This window comes from Dromiciops gliroides, chromosome 2 (genome assembly GCF_019393635.1).
Source record: "Dromiciops gliroides isolate mDroGli1 chromosome 2, mDroGli1.pri, whole genome shotgun sequence".
Taxonomy (NCBI): domain Eukaryota; kingdom Metazoa; phylum Chordata; class Mammalia; order Microbiotheria; family Microbiotheriidae; genus Dromiciops; species Dromiciops gliroides.
Window position 1 is genome coordinate 202,645,411 of NC_057862.1, and position 19,145 is coordinate 202,664,555.

The 19,145-nt window shown below is 38.3% G+C and overlaps 2 protein-coding genes across 4 annotated transcripts in view; one reads left to right on the forward strand and one right to left on the reverse strand.

Annotated features, from left to right (window-relative positions):
- Positions 1-19,145, forward strand: part of PRKD1 (protein kinase D1) — a 432,388-nt gene that overhangs the window by 99,945 nt on the left and 313,298 nt on the right. The window lies entirely within an intron of this gene.
- Positions 6,855-8,297, reverse strand: LOC122742557 (protein ABHD14B-like). 2 transcript variants are annotated; one of them, XM_043986865.1, is made up of 2 exons: positions 7,733-8,297; positions 6,855-7,406 (listed from the first exon to the last, which is right to left on the reverse strand). In XM_043986865.1, exons 1-2 carry the CDS (start codon positions 8,267-8,269, stop codon positions 7,392-7,394), a joined length of 552 nt encoding a protein of 183 aa, XP_043842800.1. In that variant the 5' UTR covers positions 8,270-8,297; the 3' UTR covers positions 6,855-7,391. The 2 variants fall into 2 exon arrangements, with proteins under 2 accessions (XP_043842800.1, XP_043842799.1); XM_043986864.1 differs by lacking the exon at positions 6,855-7,406 and having other exon boundaries at positions 7,637-8,297.

A 19,145-nucleotide genomic window follows, 5' to 3' on the forward strand; every position in this document is an offset into this window, starting at 1 on the left:
GTTCTATCCACCGTGCCACCTAGCTGCCCCTGGGATTTTCTTGGCAAAGATACTGGAGTGATTTTCCATTTCCTTCTCTAGTTCATTTTACAGATGAGGAAATTGAGGCAAACCAGATTAAGTGACTTGCCCAGGGCCACAAATGTCTGAAACCAGATTTGAATTCAGAAAGATAAGTCTTCCCAACTAGAATTAGTATACACAACTCTAATTTATTTTCTTTCTTTTTTTTTTTAATTTTAGCAATTTTAGCAACAAACATTTATTTTATTTTTTCCAGTTACATGTCAGGGTAGTTTTCAACATTAATTTTCATAAGATTTAAAGTTCCAAATTTTTCTCCCTCCCTCCCTCCCTCCCTCCCTTTCCTTCCCTTCCACAAGACAGCAACCAGGTTATATATGTACAATCCACAAGTGCTATTTTTATCAGTTATTTCTGTGGAGGTGGATAGTAAGCTTTGTCATTAGTCCTTTGGGATTGTCTTGGATCATTGTACTGCTGAGAGTCCTTAAATTATTCAAAATTACTCATTGAACAATACTGCTGTCACTATGCACAATGTCCTCCCAGCTCTCTTCACTTCACTTCACTATACATCAGTTCATGAATCTTTCCACGTTTTTCTGAGATCATCCTGTTTGTCATTTCCTATAGCACAAGACCATTCCACCACAATCAGCTTCTTCCGTCATTCCTCAATTGATGAACATTCCCTTGATTCTCAATTCTTAGCCACCACAAAGAGTGCTATAAATATTTTTTGTACAATTTCCCCCTTCTCTTTTTCATGATTACTAATGTTAACTGTATCCCTTCCATCCTATTCCCTTCCCCATGATATTTATTCTATTATCCATCTTCTTTTATCCTATCAGTCTTCAAAAGTGATTTGCTTCTGTTTGTCCCTTTCCCCAATCTGCCCTTCATTCTTTTGACCCTCTCTCTTTAGCCTCTTCCCCTCCTATTTTCCTGCAGGGTTAGATTGATTACTCCACCCAATTGAGTGTGTATGTTATGCCCTCCTTGAGCCAGTTTTGATGAGATTGAGGTCTTTCAGCCAATTCTGATGAGTGTTAGATTCATTTACTGCCCAGATTAAATAGATTACTCCACCCAGTTGGGTGTGTGTGTGTGTTAATCCCTCCTTGAGGCAAATCTGATGAGTCTAAGGTCTTTGAGCCCTTCTCTTCCCCCATCTCTTCCCCCACTCCATAAGCCTTTTCCTGTTTCTTTCATGTAGGATTTCACCTCTGCCCTTCCCACTCCCCCAGTGCATTCCCCTCACCCCTCAATTTAACCCTAAAGATGTCATTATGGGGCAGCTAGGTGACATAGTGCACAAAGCATCCACCCTGGACCCAGGGGGATCCTAGCCAAAACCTGGCCACAGACACAAGACACTCACCCACTGCATGACCCCAGGTATGTCCCCCAACTCCAATTTTTTTATGGTTCTCTAGGGTCTTGTATTTGAAAGTGAAATTTGCTATTCAGTTCAGGTCTTTTCATCATGAATACCTGAAAGTCTTCTTTTTTATTAAAGTTTCATTTTTCCTTTGAAAGATTATGCTCAGTTTTGCTGGGTAGGTGATTCTTGGTTGTAATCCCAATTCCTTTGCCCTCTCAAATATCATAGTCCATGCCCTCCAGTCATTTAATGTAGAAGCTGCTAGATCTTGTGCTATCCCGATTGGGGATTTTGGCAGCTTGCTATATTTTCTCCTTGATCTGAGAGCTTTGGAATTTGGCTATAATATTCCTAGGAGTTTTCCTTTTGGGATCTCTTTCAGGAGGTGATTGGTGGATTCTTTCAATTTCTATTTTACCTTTTGCCTCTAGAATATCAGGGCAATTTTCCCTGAGAATATCTTGGAAGATGATGTCTAAGCTCTTTCCTTGATCCTGGTTTTCAGGTAGTCCAATAATTTTCAGATTATCTCTCCTGGACTTATTTTCCAAGTCAGCAGTTTTTCCCAGAAGATATTTCACATTATCCTTTATTTTTTTATTCATTTGGATTTGCTTTATTGTATCTTGGTTTCTCATAAAGTCACTGTCTTCCATATGTTCAATCCTAATTCTTTGGCAATTATTTTCATCAGAGAGCTTTTGTACCTCCTTTTCCATTTGGCCAATTTGACTTTTCAAGCTGTTGACTTTTTTCTCATGTCTTTCCTGCATACCCCTAATTTCTCTTTGCATTTTTTGCTCTACCTCTCTAACTTTATCTTCGAAGTCCTTTTTGAGCACCTTTATGGCCTGAGACCAATTAATATTTTTCTTGGAAGCTTTAGATATAGTAGCCTTGACGTTGACATCTTCCTCTGAGGCTGCACCTTGATCTTCCTTGTCACTGAAGAAACTTTTTATGGTTCTCACCTTTCTCTGTCTGCTCATCTTGCCTTTTGGCTCCTTAAAGTGGGGCACTGTTTCCAGGCTGTAGTGTCCCAAACTTCAGAAGTCCCAGGTGGTATGATTTAAGGAAGAGCAGGTTCTTCACTCACCTGGCCTGTTCCCTGGTCTGTAGATGACCCCAGACCAACTTGCTAATCAACCAGCTCTGTGTATTGTGGTTGTTAGCCCTGTTGAGTCCATGCCCTTCCCCGACCTGGGCCACTGCTACTCGAGCCTACTTCTTGGTTCCCAGCAGGGGTGAAAAACCCAAGTTCTGCCTGAGCACCAGCATAGACCCCTGTAGTCTTCCCCCTGCCAAGGGCTCAGCCCTCTCACCAGACTGTGAGCTTAGTTCCAGACGACAGTGGTGCTTCAGCTGATTCAGAGGCTCTGGGGGTCTCTTTCTCTGGTGAGGCCTTCCTGGGACTGGATCTGTGTCAGGGTGACTGTGGGGTTGGGCTCAACTCCTGTATTAGCATAGCAGCTCCCTCCTTCTGACCTTCCAAGCCGTTCTTGGTTAGAAGATGATTTCAGCACATTCTTCTGTGGATTTTTCTGCTCCAGGCATTGTGCTATGGCATTATTTTGATGTTTTTTGGAGTGATCATATCATGAGTTTGAGAGCTCACTGCCTTTTCCTCTGCTCCACTCTAATTTATTTTCTAAAGGATTTTCTGCTGTTCACCATTATACTGGAATGTCTCCATTGCCTGTCAAACATGCATGCAGTCCATAATACCCTTGAGTTTCCACAACCAGATTAAAATGTACCTGGGGAATGCTTAGCAAAATAAATGAAAATATAGTAGAATATATATAATGTTAAAATGTGGCTTTCTAAGTCATTATGTGGCCTGTAGAGATCCCTATGTACAGTACAGTACAGTACATTCTATTTGTGACACCATTTTTAAAAGTCATCACCCCTTAGACCAAATTATTTAATAAATGCTGGTTGATTATGTTGTATTATTTAAAAATCAAGAGTGGAAAAATCAATTCCAGATTGGGAAGAAGGAGGTCTAGGGAGGATTCACTGATAATGTAACATTTAAAATGAATGACTAGGATTTCAAGGAGGAGAGAGGGAGTAGATAGAGTGCTAAGCCTAAAGTCTTCAGTCTTTCATGAATTATTTAAGTCTTTCCATCTTAGTAGGACTTGTTTTGGTCATCTAGGCTTGTCCTCTGCCAGTCTAGCCTTTGAGAACCGAAGGTCATCAACACTCATTATTGGGCACTGGAGGAGCATGTCACTGAACAATTTCACCACTATTTGCCTATTTGCTCCTAATTCTTCAGATGTAAAATGGGAATAAGAATAGTACCCTACCTCCCCAGGTCATAGTGAGGGTCCACTGAGAACATAGTTGTAAAGTTCTTAGTACGCTGTCACGAACACAGTAGATGCCCCATAAACGCATATTTGCTTCTTTCCAATCTATTTGGTGTGATGGATATAAGCAAAGGCTCAGAGGTGGAAGACATTGGGGCTTGAAAAGAGTGATCAGCACATTTGTGATGATTAACAAATATTAAATAACAACAGCAGTGGCAGTGTTTGTTCCATTGGAGCTTTGAGTGTATTTCAGAAAGGTAGAAACAAGTCTTTTATAATGGAGCAATTATTATGATCCATATTGCACTAATCATTAATGGAACTTATCTTCATTAGAATGTGGGATTGGGAGTAGGTCTTATTTAAAGTGCTAGAAGGTTGGTGCCTCTATCTCTTTAAGTATATTGTTTACTTATTTTTAAGTATAAACTTTTTTTTTTGTGGGGCAGTGAAGGTTAAGTGATTTGCCCAGGGTCACACAGCTAGTAAGTGTCAAGTGTCTGAGGCTGGATTTGAACTTAGGTCCTCCTAAATCCAATGCCAGTGCTTTATCCACTGCATTATCTAGCTGCTCCTAAGTATATATTTATATACTTAGTTTAAGTATATTGGTTACTTATTGCAGTCTTTGAAAGATCTGTGATACTGTCAGAGTGGGCATTCCTAGCTATGACAAAATTCACAGCCCTGCTAGGGCTTACTAGATAGTCTAGATTCTAAGGTTTCATGGGTCAAAGCATTCCTCACCTTTAAAAAACTTTTTTCTCATAAAAGTATTTTATTATTTTCCAGTTACACGTAAATATAGTTTTTAACATTTGTTTTTATAAAATTTCTATTTCCAAATTTCTCTCTTTCTTTCCTTTCTCTCCTCCCCCTTCCCCAAGACAGAAAGCAATCTGATATAAGTTACATATGTACAATCACATTAAACATATTTCTGCATTAGTCATGTTGTGGAAGAAGAGTCAGAACAAAAGGGGAAAACCTGAAAAAAAGTAGAAAGAGTATGGTTCTGCATTCAGAATCTACAGTTCTTTTTTCTGGATGTGGAGAACATTTTCTATCATGAGTCATTTGGAATTATCTCGGATCATTGTATTGCTGAGAAGAGCCAAATCTATCACAGTTGATCATCACACAATGTCATTTATACTGTGTACAATGTTCTCCTGGTTCTTCTCATTTCACTCAGCATCAATTCCTGTAAGTCTGTTGCGGTTTTTCTCAAATCCTTCTGCTTATCATTTCTTACAGCACAATAATATTCCATTTTATTTATATATCACAACTTGTTTAGCCATTCCCCAATTGGTGGACATCCCCTCCATTTACAATTCTTTGCCACCACAAAAAGAGCAGATATAAAAATGCTTGTACATGTGGGTCCTTTTCCCTTTTTTATGATCTCCTTGGAATATAGACCTAATTGTGGTATTGTGCTAGGTCAAAGGGTATGCACAGTTCTATAGCCCTTTGGGCATAGTTCCAAATTAAAGCATTTATCACCGTAAGGCTAACCCAGGAATATGATGAGGTTCTGATAACTTAGCAAGGATGGTCCTTGGACAACAGACATTCATTCTACTATGGAGTCTTTAAATCTTTCTGTCTTCATAGGACCTGTCTGATCTTGTGCCCTGCCAGACCAGCCTTTGAGAGCCCAAGGATAGCTGCACCAATGATCAGGCTCTGAAGAATTATTTTAGTGAACAATTTAATATTATGAGTTCAATTTACTTGGTCCTGGTTCTCTTCCTCACAGAAAGGTCCAGGATTATTCTCAGACCTATCTTTTTAATATTTAGCTCTCAATTACTCCTAGTCCATTCTCTGCCTAACCTTAGCTGACCTTTTATACTAGTTATTTTTAACACCTTTGTTTACTTCAGGTAAGGGCTCACCTAGTTCCACAGAACTCAGATATTCTTTCTGATTATTAAAACTGACATTCAATTAAATTATTCACTGAGTGAGTCAATGGCACCTATCACGGAATGGAAGAACACTCTTATCCCAGAATCAGGATTTGACCTAGAAGAGAGCCTTAGTGTCATCCACTCCAGCCCCCTTACTTTACAAATGAGAAAACAGATATCTAGGGAGGTAAAGTGATTTATTCCAGTCAGTAAGTAGCTGGGCTAGTATTCAAACTAACTTTACTTGGGTTGTTTTTACAAACCACCTGCTCCTTCTTATTGAGAATTTTCTTAAGAAGCATATTTATCTTTTCTACCCTAAGTTTTAAAACTGACTAAACACAGAACACACAAATATTCAAATACATATTTTTCTCAGTTAATAAAATATTGGGCGAGAATGATAAGATAGGCTGTGTCATCAAAATCCTGTGTTATCTTCCTTTTACTCATGCTTCTTGGAATGGCTCTATTTATCTTAGTCCTATTTTCTTGTTTTTCTAAATGTTTCTTAAATGTTGGACATCAGTGCAGAAAAGAAAAGAAAAGAAAAATGTGTTTATGCAGCTCTTAGAAAGAATGAATCATTTTTCATTTGATGTACCTGTTTCTTGCAATACTTATTTGGATCAGAGATTTGCTCATGGGCTTAGATAAAGCATGGAAAGTTAATAGAATTTCTAAGCTATGGACTGCTTAAATATTTCTTGCAAATAAACATTATAACTTCCAGCATGTTTCCCTCTATTCCCCCTGAAGCTTTTTTTTTAATAGTGGTACTTCACCATGCAATTCTAATCCTCATGTAATTTCTGAGGCTTGTTATACTCTCCCGCATACATATTTGTTCTGATCAAAATGCCCTTTCTTGCTCTTCCTCACATGCGGCTGCACTGTTGTTCCCTCTATCTGAAATACATTCTCTCCGTACCTTTCCCTTGTAGGATCTCTAGCTTTCTTCAAAACTCATCTCACTTCCTGCCTCTCTTCCACGAGACCTTCTTTGATTTGTCCAGCTGCTTCTGCTTTCCTCCAAATGACCTAGTTTCTGTTTTGTGCATATATTGCATCTACTTTCTCCCTCTTCCTCAGTCCCTCCAAAATGTATGGTCTTTGAGGGTGGAGTATGTTTCATTTTGTCTTATAGTTCCCAAGTCTAGCTTATAATGGATACCTTCTAAATGCTTATTTTTTTTTTTAGAGGGTCTGATTTCTTTATTCTTTTGTTTCTCTCCCAAGCCCCTGTGATTGAAGGGCAGGAAGAGGTGGTCACTATGGGCGCCAGGGACTCAGGGGTCAGAATAGAAAGAGGAAGGAGATCCCCTCAACAACTGTTTACAGTATCCTCCTTCCCTCGACAGAGGCCAGAAAGAAGCACTTATGGAGGTTTGAGCCCCTACCCCCCACTCCAGGGCACCTGAACCCTAGAGCTGCACACTCCCAGAACCCCATGGGGCCAGGACCTTCCCCAGCATCCCAAGGAGTTCCTTTGCCCCATGAGATCTCAGCTGAAAAATGTATGTGTGTGTGTGTGTGCGCACATATGAAATCCTATGTGGGTAAAGACAGGAAAAGGGAGGGGGTATGGAGAGGCCTACAAGAAGGGACCTAGCAAAGGCTATAGCTGGGGGGTGGGGAGAGAGCAGAGGAAGCACCATGAGACAGAGGTTTCTAATAAATTACCCTCCATGTGGATGAGATCCCAGGTTTGCACCTCCTTAATTCTCCTGATTCTGCTTATCCACCTGTATGCTGAGGAGAGAGAGAGAGAGAAAGAAAGACAGAGCAGGCTAGGCAGACAGCTCCCTGAGCAGACAGACAGGTGCAGAGATAGACAGATGGCCATGCAGGTGGAGAGATGGACAGACAGGCCAGCCAGAAAGAAGGGTAAGAGGCCAGGTAAAGGGGGCTGGGCTATGTGGCTAGCAGTGCTCTCCCCTCCCCCCAATCAGTAGGGGCAAGGTCGGGACTGGCCTAGGCCCTTATGACAGCCCATTCAGGAAATCTAGGAGTCCAGAGTGCCATTCCTCTGGCTTGTCCAGGTAGCAGGGGTGTCCTGCGCCCACCATCACCATCACCTGGTGGTTAGGCAGCTGTTGCAGGTGCTTGAGGCTTGACTCCCCCATGGGATCTTGGTCTCCATACACGATCAGAGTGGGGGTCTTCACACGGCCATAGTCAGCAGGGCTGACTTTATCTGTGCAGATTGGGGCGACGGGCACGTAGCCACAGAGCTGGGAGTTAGGTGCTGTGAGGAAGGGCAGTGAATACATTCCACTTAGAGATGGGCTGACCAGGGCCGTGGGCCCTAGCTCCAGAGCCTCCAACACAGCCTGCAGAAAGCTGCTGGGAGCCAGCTCCCCAATGGGTGTGGGGGCAGATGCCTCCTTGGAGTGGCCTAGACCTGGCAGATCAATGCCCACGGCCCGGTGGCCAGCCTGGGCCAGTTTGTCCAGTGTGCCCAGCTTGAGCCAAGTCTCAGAGGAGAAGCGGATGCCATGGAGGAGGAACACAGAGAGGCCAGGGGTCTGCCCACCAGCAGGCCGAGCCTCCCGGTAGAAGAGCTTCTGTCCCTGCACCAGTATGGTGCCTTCGCTGGACTGTACACTGGTCATGTTTTACCTCCAGTCCTGGGCCTGCTGGACTCAGAGGGATCAGTGCAGATGGGCCAGGGCCAGGGTGACTGCGCAGGCGGGCTGGCCCGGGGGCTGGGCTGGGCTGGGCTGGGCGGGAAAAGCCTAAATGCTTATTTAAAGTTTGGCCTCAGACAGTTACTACTTGTGTGACCCTGAACAAGTCTCATAATCCTTGTTGCCTCAATTTCCTCATTTGTAAAGTGAGCTGGAGAAGGAAATGGCAAATCAATTCAGTATCTTCGACAAGAAAACCCCAAATAGGATCATAAAGAGCTAGACATGACTGAAAATGACTCAACAACAACAAAATGCTTATTTGGCATTGTATTACTGATTGTTTCATCTCTGTATCCCAGTGATAAACATAGGAGACTTGCCATTTTTAATTCTGCTTTACAGTTGAGGAAGATGAAATATAGCAGGTTAGTTAGGTGCATTACTTGGTGGAATTGAGACTCTGGCTTCAATAGGAAGTCTATATTTGCAGTAAGGTTTCAGAGCATTTTTATTAAACTAAATACATACCTATATGTATATTATATATACATATATATACACATACATACACACATATACATATGAGGAAATCTGATAAAATTGTGAATTATCAAATATATTTTGTGTATATATATATACACACACACACACACACACACACACACACACACAGCAAGTGAGAGAGAGAGAGAGAGAGAGAAAGCTAGCAATTTGACTTAACAGCCAGAAAGATATTTTTCGATGTAGTGATCATTAGGGAAAAATTAATCAATCAGCAAAAATAAATGCTTGTTAAACTTTTACTATGTATAAGGCATTGTGCTAGGTTTTGTAAATGATTTAAATAAACAGAATAACAAAATCACAGTTGCTACCCTTAAAAGATCTTATTATCTTTATTGAAGAGATATGATACATATGCATGAAATATTAATGATGAATAATATTTAGTAGTATAAGTTAAGTTCCAAATCAGTGGTGCATAAATTAAGTGCTTTGTCAGAGCCAGGAAGGATCATTGTCAGGTAGTTAATATCTGCTTTACCAAAGAGATAAGCTGCACTTGGAAAAACAGGTGGAATTTGCTTAGGTAAAGGGAAGAGAGATGCCATTCCCAGGGGAAAATAAGTTAAGGAAAGGAATTGTGGCAGGTGAATATGGGAAACAGTGAGTGAGCAAGTTTGGCTGTTGAGGAAGATTTGTGTTATAAAGTTGGAAGTCTGCATTGTGGCTAAGTCATGGGGGGTTTTATATGTGAAGAGAAAAGTTTAGATATTGACCTCTAGGCAATATAGAGTCATTAAGGTTTCTGGTGGGGAAGGATTGGGGAATTGATATAAGAAAAATACTTTTAGGGGCAGCTAGGTGGCACAGTGGATAGAGCGCCAGTCCTGAAGTCAGGAGGACCTGAGTTCAAATCCAGCCTCAGACATTTGGCACTTACTAGCTGTGTGACCCTGGGCAAGTCACTTAACCTGAATTGCCTCACAAAAACAAAAACAAAAAAAAAAAGAAAGAAAGGAAAAAAATACTTTTAAAGGAAAATCAGTCCGACTGTATTGCCAGATACAGTCAGTGTCAAGTAGTGTCCAGGATGGATTTGTGTAGGGAGAGACTGGAAGAAGGAAGCCTTGTTATGAAGCTTTTTAATGTTAGTAGGTTCAGGTTTTTTTTTTTTTTGTTGTTGTTGTTGTTGTTGCTGTTTGTTTTTAAAAATTTTCTTTGTTTTTATTTTAACCTGTGAATTCAAAAGTATAGGTAACCCCCTATATCAATTTTATTGGAATTTATAGTTTTAGAGAGTTGTTTAGCAGCTAGGTAGTACAGTGGTTATTGTGCTGGACCTTGAGTCTGGAAGACCTCAGTTCACATCCTGCCTCAGATACTTGCTAGCTGTGTGACACTAGGCAAATTATGTAACCTTTATCTGCTTCAGTTTCCTCAAATGTAAGAAGGGGGTAATAATAGTACCTATCTTTTTTTTTTTTTAGAGGCAATGGGGGTTAAGTGACTTGCCCAGGGTCACACAGCTAGTAAGTGTCAAGTGTCTGAGGCCGGATTTGAACTCAGGTACTCCCGAATCCAGAGCCGGTGCTTTAACCACTGCGCCATCTAGCTGCCCCTAGTACCTATCTTTCAAGGTTGTTGTTGTTTGGGGCATTGAGGGGTGAGTGATTTGCCCAGGATCAGCCAGACAGTATGTATCAAAAAAAGACTTGAATCTAGGTTTTCCTGACTCCCAGGGCTCTCTTTCTATCCAGAATGTCATGCTCTTTCTCAGATTTGCTCACGATAATGGAAATGGAAAGCAAAGGATGATTCAAGAGACACTAAAAAAAGAATGGATAAGCTTTAACTTTTAATGGGAATGAAAGGGAGCAGGAGAAGTCTGAGAACATTCCAAAATTTGAGTCTGCATGACTGAAACAATTATGGTATCAATGACAGAAACATGAATGCTTAGAAGAGGGGATCCAGTTCATAGAAAAATATTAGTTTTCACATCAATAGAATTGATTTGGTGGTTACTTTAAAAACATTTTATGCAGATGTTCTTTACATTTTTTTTAAACCTCTTTCATTTCTTACTGACTCCTCCTTTGTTCTCTCTCCGTCCACCAGGAACCCAGCCTTGTAATAAATAATTATGATCAAGATGTTGCCCTTGCCTGCAAACGTATGCCTCATTCTATTGTTTATCAGTTGTTTCAGTCAGGTACAATTCTTTGTGAAGCCATTTTCATTTGTTTGTTTTGTTTTGTTTTGTTTTGGAAAAGATACTGGTGTAGTTTGCCATTTCCTCTCCAGCTCATTTTACAGATGAGGAAACTGAGGCAACCAGGGTTAAGTGACTTGCCCAGAATCACCCAATTAGGAAGTGTGTGAAACTGCATTCGAACTCAGGTCTTCCTAACTCCAGGCCCAGCACTGTGTCCACTGTGTCTCAATCTGTACCTTTAGTGTATTACCTTTCTGCCCAGAGGCAAGAGTCATACTTCTTCACCATTGGTGGTCTGAAGTTATGACATATCACTGGTTTCTGTGTTTATTTTTTTTCTTTCCATATATTCATTACTGTGGTCACTGTGTAATTTGTTGTAATTTGTTCTCTTTTTTCTCCTTACTTTGTTTTTCTTCAGCCATTTATAAAAGTGGTTCCAAATGTCTCCAAGTTCTTCATATTCAACATCTCTAATGGGGTGCTAATAATATATCCCATTATGTTCATGTTACATTTTAGCCATTGTCCAACTGATGCAGAATTAGAATATTTAAGCTTTTAAACCCTATTTTTGCCTTTACAGAATATAGTAATTAATATCATACATTAATATATGACTGGGAGAATAATATTAATTTACTTTTTCATGATGAAGGGGAAACTATATTAGTGAAGCAATACCAGAAAATTGAGGGAGACACTATTACACTAAATAATTATCCTTTTATTTCATAATCAGATATCACTTTATATTATGTATATAAACTATATTTTACTTTCAAATTTACAAAATATGGACACAGATAAATCAGTGTATCTTGTGCATGAAATAAAAATTCTTGCCTCTAAGGTCACACCCTCACCAATCTTCTTGTGATTCATTTTATATTCCATATTTATTACTTCTCTAATGGGACATGATTTGTGAAAACCAACAAAAAGGTTTCTTTTTTGAAAAATGGGTATTCATCATATTTAGCTTCCATTTTCATCTCCTATTTTTCTTTCTAACATTTTATGCCCAACTTAAGTACTGTCTTCTCCAAGAAGCTTTTCCTGATTCTTTTAAAAAATGATCTTACCTTTTCCCTAACCTTAGTTAGACTTTACATAGCACTGAGTCTGCACCTCTGAAATTTGTGTATTATTATATATTACAGTTATTTATAATATCTATCTTTTTACTCATCAGTAAGGTCTATGATGTCAGGACTTTTGTCTTATTTTAGAGTTCATAATAAATTGTTGTTCAGTGGAATTTAATTGAAACTTTCTATTCATGGAACAACATATCTTTAGGTTCTTGTCAGTGATAGAACATTGTAATCATTTTTTTTAGTTCAGCAAAACCTTGTCTAACAAGAATGTTTGAGAAACAAGTGAGAATGAATCGAATTTTCTGATTAAGTCAGCACTAGAACTAAGTAAAGTGATGAACTTTTAAAAATATACATATTTATTTTTCTTCTACCTTAGACACAGTAGTGTTCAGTCATTCAGTAGTGCCTGACTCTTGGTAACCCTGTGGGCAATAGAATACCAATACTGTCCATGCGATTTTCTTGGCAAAAATATTGAAATCGTTTGCCATTTCCTTCTCCAGTGTATTAAAGCAAACAGAGGTTAAGTGACTTGCCCAGGATCACAGAGCTAGTAAGTGTCTGAAGGTAGATTTGAATTTGAGTCTTCTGGACTCCAGGCTCAGCACTCTATCTACCAAGTGGAGCCACCCACCTGCCTCTAAGCTCAGGATGGTGAATATTAATCTTTCATTGATGACTGAGGATCTTGGGATATGTCTCATGTCCTTAATCGTCTACATCAATTTTACTTGTTCTCCAGAAACTTACCTCCTGCCAAGTCAAATTAATTTTGAAGCCCACACTTTTTCACTATCCCCTACCCCTGGGGCCTTTCCCTCCTTCTGATGGAGAGAGTGGTCTTTGGAGAACTCCCAGATACTCTTTTTAAGGTGGGGGCCCAGGGAAGACATCTCATAATGTCTCATCTGGCTGCAGGACTTCAATATGGCCCCCAGTCCTTGTGAGTACTTTGGCACTACTCTCCCCAGTCCCTGTCCCTTTCATCTTCTTATTATATGTTGACATCTGTCTTCTACCTTTAGATTGTGAACTCCTTCAGGGCAAGAACTATCTTTTGCTTTTCTTTGTTATCCTTAGTGCTTGGCACATTGCCTGGCATTTAGTCAATGTTTATCTACTGACTGACCTTGGGACTAGTAGTCATCAGCATCTGGGTAGAGTAGTGTAGATAGAAGGAGGGAAGAATGATGTTGGAAGGAATAATGTTTATTGTAATTATAATTATGTGTCCATTTATGGGGGAATTGTACTATTCAAAAATATTTAACCATTTAGGTGTTAGAAAAAATTTTCAGAAGAAAAAACAATCACTAAAATATAAAATGGAATTTAAATGAGATTGTTAGTAAGTGTGCAAAGTAAATAAATGGCTAAGCTATATTTCTGTTCACATTAATGCTTGGATTAATTGACCCTGCCACTGGGAGATTCAACAGTTGAAATCCCATTGTTGGCATAATTCACTTAAAAACCTTTTTCTGTTGCAAAACCTTGCTGTAAACTTTTACTATCTTCCATTTTCTTCTGATCTAGAGTCTGTTAAATGAGATGACAGTATAGGCTTATGGAATAACAAAGTAATAGCTTATTATTACTTGTCATATACAGTTTTTTAGAAAGCAATTAGTAGTTAGCAGCAGATTATCCAAGTTGTGTGCCCTCAGTAACACTTATCATGAGTGGAGACTATAATATCATCAATTTTGAACTGGAAGAGGCCTTGGTAGTCAGTCAGTGCAGCAGGAGGGTATGCTGGAGACAGCTCAAACTGATATGAATGAGCCAGTTGCTAAATTTACAGTGTGAGCATTGTACCTCAGAAATAGGCAAACTTCATATTAGAGCTTGGTTCATTTTTTATTGATTGTATAGCCTAGACTTAGGAAAGTGATGGAGAAAATATTATTGCAGATAAACTTAAGTGTGTGTTATCATGGTGTTTTTTGTTTTGTTTTGGTTTTTTGAAGAGCTGGTTATTAAACATTTGCCAGTACACCACTGAGACCAACCCTCTCTTTTTAGGGATGAGAAAAACAAGAGTCAGAGAGGTGAGGTGACTTGTCCTTGGTCATATAGAAAGGAAGGAAGGAAGGAAGGAAGGAAGGAAGGAAGGAAGGAAGGAAGGAAGGAAGGAAGGAAGGAAAGAAGGAAGGAAAGGAGAGAGGGATGGAGGGAGAGAGAGAGAGAGAGAGAGAGAGAGAGAGAGAGAGAGAGAGAGAGAGAGAGAGAGAGAGAGAGAAGGAAAGAGACAGGCATTTATTAAGTGCTTATGATGTGTCAGACAGTGTGCTAAGTGCTTTACAAATACTATTCCATTTGATCCTCACAAACAACCCTGGGGGGATAGGTGATATTTTTACCCCCATTTTACATTTAAGGAAAATAAGGCATACAGAGATTGTGACTTTCCAAAGGTCATAAAGATAGTAATTTTCTGAGGCCAGGTTTAAATTCAGGGCTTCCTGATTCAAAGTGTAGGTTGTTTGCATTGGGCCTCTAGGTGTGCATATCCTTCCACCATTATCCCATGCTTTTAGGAAAGGATTCATAGATGGAGGGAGTTTGAGGTTTCCTGTTGGAGCAGATTCATGGACTCATAGAAGGTCCAGTTTTTAAAAGGTCAGAACTGGAAGGAACCATGGAGACCAGATATCTTTTATGCCTTCGTATTACAAATGTGGCAGTGAGGCTCAGGGAGATGTACTTAACTTACCCAAGATTGCATTGCTTCTATGTGACAGCGACCCAGGTCTGTCTTCCCACACTAGTAGCATAGGAAACTTAGAGCTGAAAAATGTAAGACACATCAGATATAAAAGTGAAGAACAAAATAACATGGTGTTATATTTTAATGTAAGGATAGAGTTATTGGCCAAAGATGGGTGAGGGGGGAGAACTTTGTGGGTATAACAATAGGAAAATAATATTCTTTCCTTGTGAGAAAGCCTTATTCCTTCACTGATCTATATCTATATCTATATCTATATCTATATCTATATCTATATCTATATCTATATCTATATCTATATCTATATCTATATCTATATCTATATCTATATCTATATCTATATCTATATCTATATCTATATCTATATCTATATCTATATCTATATCTATATCTATCTATATCTATATCTATATCTATATCTATATCTATATCTATATCTATATCTATATCTATATCTATATCTATATCTATATCTATATCTATATCTATATCTATATCTATATCTATATCTATACTCTTGATGCATTTGTAAAGGTACTGTCTTATAAATTGTTTTTATTTTAACTTTTTGTTTTGAAACTTTATTTTTCTTTATACCCTTTGTTTTTCCATGGCCTTCATTTCCACACATATCCTTCCTCCTACATGTACGCACACACACACGCATGCACATACAACCTTATGCATCCAAAGATCCATACCTTGTAACAAAGATTTAAAAAGAAAAGGTGAAGGAAAAACAGTTTAACAAAATCAGCTAGCACATTGACCACATCTGAGAGGATATGTAATATTCCATGCCCATAGTCCCCCAACTCTGCATTTTTCAAGTATTTTTCAGGGTTAGCCTTGATTATCATCTTTATAGGGTGCTCAGTGTTGATTTTATTTTTTTTTCAATTTATATATGTATTTTAACATTTTACCCTGTTTTCTTGGTTCTGCTTTAGTCTGCTCAATTGGGATGTTTTACTAAGTCAGTGAATTCTTTGTATTCATTGTTTCTTAGGAAACTGTATTGTTTCATATCTTTTGTGTACTGTGGCTTGTTTAGCCTTTCACTAATTGAGGGATACCATCTTTATTTCTACTTCTTTGAAACACAAAAGTGCTGCTATGAATATTTTAGTATAAGTGTAACCTTTTCATCTGTCTTTGAGCTTTGGGAGCATTTGTGTAGCAGTGGGGTTTCTGTCTCATAAATTGGAAGGAACATGATTCAGTAATAATTCTGATGTTCAAGAGATTAAGAAATATAAAGGTCTGTTTTCTCATATATAAATTTGTAATGGATAAAATTAATTGGATAACCATTTCAGTGCATAGGAGGATAAGTAATCTGCAGTCAAATTCCACAAGAGAATGGGCGGGCAAAATGTCATACACCACTCTATGATGGCCAGTTTATGAAAAAAATAGGACTATAAGCTTATCATCATGAGAATCCATTTGCCTGAAGTTTCCTCTAGGTTAAGTTACCCCAAATAATGGGTACTTAAGCTGATATACTAAGGAAAGAAGTCCCCCTACTATTCCTTACCCCACAGTGACGGAATTTAGGGAGAAAGTCTTAATTCTTAAAATTGATGTTTTAACTTTCAGTAATATACCTTTCTTTTTTATAGTTTCATTGTATCTATTTTGATAGTTTTTGTCACTTAAGCATCATTTTAGAGAAAGTATTATTTAGTGATTAGGGAGCTGGACTTGAAATAATAAAACTGAGGTTCAAATCTCAACTCTGATAATCACTGGCTCTGACACCCTGGCCAAGCCATTTAATCACTTGGTATTCTAGGCAACTCTCTAAGACTCATTTTCAGCAGAGGTACCAACCTACATTAGTGGAGGAAGTTTCTTTACCTGGGAGTTCTCCACATGATTGAAATCTTAGGTCCCTATCCCTATTCTTTTATAGTTTCATCCTTATAATAGGATTGTTTTCTTATAGACTCATAGACTGTTAGAGATCTAAGGTACTTTAAAAGGTCAACTGATTAAACCGCTCTTTATATATTTGAAATTTAGTTCTTTTCTAGGTCCAGTGTTGTGTGACTTAATGTTATAGTTAAAGACATTTACAAAGAATGTTATAGCTCTAAGGGATGTTAGAGGGCAGCTGGCCCCACTTCCTTATTTTATAGATAAGGAAAGAGAAATTCCAATTTGTCCAAGGTATCAAGGCAAATAAGTGGCTACACTAGATTCTAGCCTATCTGTCATCAGTCCATTGATCCCAAACATAATCTCAATCTCAATCTCAATCTCTCTCTCTCTCTCTCTCTCTCTCTCTCTCTCTCTCTCTCTCTCTCTCTCTCTCTCTCTCTCTCTCGGGGTGAGGCATTTGGAGTTAAGTGACTTGCCCAGAGTCACACAGCTAGTGTCAAGTGTCTCAGGCAGGATTTGAACTCAGGTCCTCGATTCCAGGGCTTGTGCTCTATCCACTGTGCCACCTAGCTGCCCCTAATCAAATATAATCTCTTAATCCTATTATACCAGATAGGCAAACTGATTTACCCAAAGTCGTATAGATGTCAGCTTGTTTAATGTGTTAGCTTTTTTAATGACATTTTTACCCTTCTGAAATAATCACAGCTCAAATTTAATATTCCCTGGGAAGCATAACCTTCCAAAAATGTACCACCATACAATTATATCACTTTTTTAAAAATGCCATGTTTTCCTGGCTTTTTTAAATAATAAGGTATTAGAAAAAATATAATTTTCCTTCTTTTTTCAACATATTAACATCCTCTAATTTTACAATCTTTATTTCAAGTTCTCTAAGGGGGATAAAACCTAATTGTATTCAGAGAAGGAGAACTGACTTTGTAGAAAAAAAATCTATGCAAAGAAAGATGATGGGACTTGGAGAAGGGAAATAATATTGAAAATAGCATATCTTTGCCAGCAGAAACCGTTATTTATAATCATGGTGTATTGATTTAACAGAAACTGTACATAAAAAGTCATGTAAGATAAAATGGTTTGATTAAAAAAATTCTTCTGAATTATAAGTAAATATCTGAGCAATCCAGACTGTAGTATTTTGTCACACCTATTTTATACATATAAAAGTTCTTTATATTATTATATATCTGAATCATAAAATTAATTGATTTTTAAAGTTTTAAAATAATTATTTTGATAAATGCTAGTGGTCAGTTTAATTCTTCAAGACACTTCAAATAATTTTTTCTTAAAATATGTAGGTATATTTTCTTATATCTGCAGGGCATTCTGATAGATACCAAAAAGGGGGCGATCTTCCTTTTTTGTATTCACTTGAAAATTTTGTGTGAGGTTATTTTATGTATAATATGACAATAAAATGTCTAGAAAAGCTAAAAAAAAAAAGCAAAACAAATAAACAAAAGCCAAGTAGTATCAAAATCAGGGTAGGGAGGCAAGCAATAGAGGAGTAGAAAAGAGACCAGGTAAGAAGATGCAGAAGTGGTTGGAGAGATAGGAGGAGAATCAAGAGAGTACAGTGTTTTAGCAACCTAAGGGGAATAGTCTTTCCAGAAGATGGAAAATGTTGAGTGTCAAAAGGTACAGAAAACAGGAAAGATGATGAATCTGAAAAATTTCTTAGGATTTGGTGATGAGGAGTTGACATGTGGGAGAGGATTTTTAATAGAATGATGGGAAATTAAGATAGCTTGTAAATGAATTTATTGTGTTGGGTATAGAATGCTTTTAGGAAAAGTTTATTATAATTAAAGTGTGAGGTGGGGAAAGGGAAGGGATACAGAATCAGATTTCCATCATCAACAACAGCGACACAAAATATATTTGCACAATGAAGCAGGGGTTTTTAACCTTTGGTCCACCGGCCCTCAAGGGTTCTATAGATTGATTCCAGGGGGGTCCCATGAACTTGAATGTGAAAAAATTCCATCTTTATTTATAGTTCTATTTTTAAAAATTCTATACATTTAAGAAGCATAGACCTTCACATTACAACTTTGAGCAGAACCAAACAAAGCTCTCCTGTGGACACTTACCAAGCCTATAGTAATTAACACGTCCTTAAATACTTATGTTCTGCTTCTCATGTGGTTGGGTGTCCAAAAAACTACCAAGCCTCAGATCATGTCTTTTATTCCTTTGTGATTCACCACAGCACCTATGGCAGTGGCTACATGGGAAGAGACCAATATGTAATTTTGATTGGTTGAATCTTCTAAAGTAGGAGTATAGAACCTTTATGATACACAGAGGCAAAGTCCTATTTGCCACTGGCTCAACTATTTCATTTTTCTCAGTAAGTAACCAGTCTTTGCTATATTGGCATTTCTCACT

Coding starts and splice junctions, on each gene's coding strand:
- LOC122742557 (XM_043986864.1), bottom strand. CDS start 8,269: ATGACCAGTGTACAGTCCAGCGAAGGCACCATACTGGTGCAGGGACAG.